At 35.6% G+C, this 5000-nt stretch overlaps 1 protein-coding gene across 1 annotated transcript in view; it reads left to right on the forward strand.

Moving 5' to 3' along the window:
- The window catches only part of LOC122260159 (uncharacterized), an 11837-nt gene that overhangs the window by 4411 nt on the left and 2426 nt on the right, over window positions 1-5000 (forward strand). The window contains exons 2-4 of the mRNA XM_043027296.2: window positions 815-1520; window positions 1625-1700; window positions 2901-5000. The exon at window positions 2901-5000 is cut by the window's right edge and continues 2426 nt beyond it. Coding sequence (XP_042883230.2) covers window positions 815-1520; window positions 1625-1700; window positions 2901-5000 — 2882 coding nt within the window. The remainder of the gene's footprint in view (window positions 1-814; window positions 1521-1624; window positions 1701-2900) is intronic.

Raw genomic sequence — 5000 nt, forward strand, 5'->3', positions numbered from 1 at the left:
TCTCTCTTTCTCGCTCTCATTCTCTCTTTCTCCCCCCTCAATATTCTATTTTCTCTCTCTCTCTCTCTCTCTCTCTCTCTCTTTCTCATTCTCTCATTCTCTTCTCTTTCTTCCCCCTCTTACCTTCTCCCTCCCTCTCCCTCTCCCATGGACAATGTTATTTATGTTCATCAATAACCTTCAGACCAGCATGAATTGGAAATAAAACTGCATTGAATTAATTCATCAATTTTTGTTGAATGCTTTTTATAATTTCAATGAGAGGATATTTATAAAAATCAGTGCAAAGAACATTGGTTGAGATATAAAAATTATAGATTATTATCAAAGTCAGTCTCTGAAACAAGATACTGTATTTGAACCATAATCACACTTTGGTAACCAAGTATTGTTTAGGCAGGAAGTAACCCGAACATTGTGCGGGTAAAGTATGTCTAAAACTTTATTCAGTCAAAAGCTAGTTCAAACATAATTGTCCTAAATGCCATTTCTTGACTACTTGTCAACCACTTACATTTTCATTTCAATATCCTCTTTAGCTTTTCTAATGCTCTCTCGGACATGCCGCTTGTGTACAGTCTCTTGTTGGGGGGATGAATTTTTGTTGTTTGTAGCATTTTGTCTGCTGTGTGTACCATGACTTTATGCACTTTTTGGACAATAGTGTTTTATGGTTTCTGAAGGTAATATCATATCCATATATTTTATATAACTAAATTTTGATATGGTTCATTGAAAAAAATAATAATAATAATATAAAAGGCTAGTTATCATCATCATCATTGTTATTATTACTATTTATTTCTTATTACAGGGTGATCCAGGATTGTGTCTCCTTCTCATACTATTCCATTTCCTGCGGAACACATGTAGAGAAGTCGTCCATGAGATACTCTTGTGTGGGTTTAGTAAATGTCTTTTCATCCAGGAGAATTTGTTAACTCATCATGCATCAACAACAAAACCCAAAGTAACAGTAGCTACCTCACTACTAAGTTTGCTTTGCCAAATTCAGGACTTAAGTAGAAGTCAGGAACAGAGGCACAAACGAAAGGAAGCAAGCGGAGGAAAAGATGGACAGCAGCCCAAGGCCCAGTGTCCAAAGAGGAGTCACCTGATCCATGACATTGAGAAGAATGAGGACATTCTCTCACAAGTCACAGTTCAGGACTTGCTGTCTCCCAAAACGGAAGTGATTCAGAGACTTAAAGACTTGGATCTCATTTTTGTTTTGAATATGATTACAAATGAAATTCTTCATTATCAGCTCCCAGACCATGCCCTGACGGCACTTTCACAGTTAAAAGAAATCCGGACCTCTCTTTTTCATCCAAGACTTAAATTTAGTCTTGATGAGTTTAAGGACAATTTGCAGAAGTTGGGTGATTTGATTCATACATTATATAAGTGCCAGGGGTACCCTTCAGCCAAGCAGGAGCAACTTGCTCAACAGTTGCACTTGCTTCGAGAGCAGGCAAGTTTATCTCAAGCAAGTCAGCAGAATGCATCAAATATTTTTGGTGAGTTTTTATTTTTGAGAAATTTGATTTGATTAAGACAATTTTTGAATTTCTTATTTTTGAAATAATGTATGTAAAAGTTCTAAAATTCAGAATATTTTCAGATGAACTAGTGAAAGAAGTCCATGAGCATTATGCTCCAACAAGCTGTTTCGTGTTACCCAAGATCATCGATCGGTCGTAAGTTGAAGATTTCTTTTTCCATTTGTGCATTCTATATTAGTGGCAAAGGGGACAACTAAGCATGAGTGAACATGAAAGGTTAGAAGAAAGGATAGCTCTAAGATCATTTGGCTTAGTTTCTCAGTTGCAATCTCTGTGAAGTATGAAATTCATCATTCTATTGTTAGTGTTAAAGAGGGAATAAGGTAATGCCACATTGATGTAGATTTAAAACATACCAGCTGACCCAAAGTCAAACCTCTGCCACCCTCAGGTGTTAGCATGAGAGGGCCGTACTAAACCGAATAGACCACACGACCCAGTGCTTCAGTCGTGTGTCTAGTTTGTTTAGTACTGCACTCCTGAGGGCAGCAGAGGTTTGGCTCCGGGTCAGGGAGGTATGTTATACGTTGTTAGTGTTTTTAAAAGCTTTTTGTTTTCTTCACCTCTTCCCTCTCATATGTTTATTTAATAGCTTCTTGGGTGGGTGTAAGGGAGTGAATGATTTTGGGATTTTGGGATTTTGTCTGCAGTTACTTTCATATTAATTTTTGATTTGAATTTTTTATTTTAATACTAGTTAAATTTTGTTTTTCCTATAAGTGTATTTGAGAAATAGAATGTTTTTCTGTTCTGTAGATTTTGCATTTCGATAGCACTTACAGGTTTCTCATCCTGTTAGAGGTACATATTTGGCCCCAATATGGAAGTTTGCAATTGTTTTGGTTTTCATTATACTTGTTTTTTCCTCTTCCTTAGGTGCATTCCATGTGTATATTAGCCTATGGGTCTAGAATGGGTCCATGACATTGTCAGCTAACTGTTTATTTCCTGTAGTAGTAAATTGCAGGACTCCTGCAGAAAGTGATTACCCTTTAGAATATCTCTAGTTTTGAAATACTAATTGTAATTTTCAATATTCCATTTTGTATTTTCTGTTAAACAGGATTGGTCCATTTGATTATGAATTGATTGATGAGTATGATTTAAAGTTAGCTTTGTTATTGCCACTTCTAACTGTGTAGATATGTAATTTATATTGTGTTGTTTCTTTATACTTTCTTAACCTTTCCTTCCTTTTAAGCTCCTTTTCTTTCTTTCTTTTCACCTCCTATCCTTTTTCTTCTGGCTTTAATGCTGTATTTACTCTCTCTTCTTTTCCTTATCTTCCTTTCATTTCTTTTCTTTATTTTGATGCTTATCCATATTCTTTTGCAGGGATTCTTCAGTGGTAGAGGATCTAGGAAAATTTATATTAAAGCAAAAGAACCTGACATCTTCCAGTGGAAAGCAACCTACTTTGCTCTGTGGGCCGCATGGCAGTGGGAAATCCATCATACTCCAGAATTTAGCTCATTCTTTAAGTCAGCTGACAGCTGAAAGAGGGCCATTCCTGGTGTTACACCTTCGTGAATGCAGTAATTGGGGTAAGCAAAGTATACAAGGTGCAGAGAGAAGGAGAGATTTCTGGGAGAAAGTGTATAGGTCTATTAGAGTGTTAGGGCCGAACACTGTAAATAAATATGGGTTGGAAGCTGTACGACTGGTTATAAATCTTTACATCAATGACACAGTATTCTTAGTTGACTGGGAAATGGATATCTTAGACAAACTTTGTAGTGAAATGCAGAAGGGTTCTTGGGTGCTTGCCTACCAGAAAACCCATTTCCCATCTCCAGACTGGCATATTTTGACTGTAGAAGCATTTGAAGAAATTCATATAACGCAGTTCCTAGAAAAGTATAAGATGCTTGGTCACACAGACATGATACCCCAGTACAAAGAGTGTGATTATAACCACATTTTGACATCACCAGAAATGATGAACATTTTTTGTGAAATGAAGAATAACATTATATTTGATACAGATTTTGAAATGATTAGTTATTTTGTAGAGAAGAAAATTGGCAGATCTGATTTTAGTAAAGAAGTAATGGAGTTGTATGAACTTGCTTTTATCAGCATCTGCAAGAAAAGGTCAGTGCTTACTAGGAAACATCTAATTGGTATTGATGATGGGCTTTGTAAACTGTTTTTAGTTGAATACATGCCAAATTGTTTCCGGTTTATCCATCAAATTGTGCAAGATTTTCTTGCAGCAAGATATGTGGTATATAATCCAGACAAAGCTTGCAAAGAGTGGTTGGATAATGTTACAAATTTTAAAAGTGTATTTAAATTTGTCTGTGCAATTTGGAGCCAGAATAAAAGTGATATTAATGATAATATAAAACATGTACAAGATTACATAGGAACTCTTTTTAACATTAACTGTAAGGAAAATTTAGGGAAGGGCCATGAACCATGTGGAGCTGTAGAATCCATGGATGTGGATGAGGGACGAGGTAAAAAGAAAAAGAAACAAAAACAGAAAAATGTCTTTGTAAATCCAGTTAGAGATCCATTTACTGAGTGGAATTTTTTGATTCAGTTAGATGATGCATGTTCAGGACAGAGGGAATGTTTGAAACTCTTTGCAAAATTGTTGTGTTGTATTCCGTATTGGGATTTCAAAGTAGATACCCTAAATGAGAGGAAGTTAAAAAGAATAGAAAAGATTTTGAAAAAGGTTAACCTAAGGGAAAAGCCACCAGTAGTGATTAGATTGGAATGTCATAGCAACATTTTCTTACTTAACAAATTGTGGAACATGCTGAAAAATATTGAGGGTCTACATAATAGAGCACATGTGAAGATTAGGATTAAAAGAGATAGGGAACTTGGGCATGACATGCTTGCAGAAGTACCAGGGAGTATTGTAAAGTCATACTGTGCTTTTTATATAAAGGAGTTTGAGGGTCCTCTTTTCTGTTCTCATATACCAGACTTCTTCAAGTGTAAAAGTTTTCAAAAGTTAGAACATTTGGATGTAAGTGTCTATGATATTGCTACTTTAAAGCAAGTCCTAGCTTGTGATAAATTATCAACTATGGAAAGTGCAACAGTTAAACTGTATTTGGAAACATTGGACATTGATTTTGCTAGTGTCTCTGGCCTCAAGATACCAAAGTATATGGACCTGAAACTTACCATAAAATATTTTCTTGGAATCCAAGATCTCATACAGCAGTTAGAATGCTCACATCGTCTCTTGTCACTAAGTATTCATGACCTCTATGTAACAGGAGGATTTAAATTAGATTTGTCTGCATTTAAGAATTTAAAAACTCTATATCTCATATGCCAACCAAATCATGATGATCAAGCAGGGGACTCTGAAGCCATGAGTATTGATGATTCAGTGTTAGAAGCATGTCCTAGATCTAGTTGGATGCTTCATATAATGATGAATATAATCCTGCCTGTAAAACTTGAGAG

Source organism: Penaeus japonicus, unplaced genomic scaffold (genome assembly GCF_977035675.1).
Source record: "Penaeus japonicus unplaced genomic scaffold, GWHDUDI00000001_assembly GWHDUDI00000002, whole genome shotgun sequence".
Classification (NCBI taxonomy): Eukaryota; Metazoa; Arthropoda; class Malacostraca; order Decapoda; family Penaeidae; genus Penaeus; species Penaeus japonicus.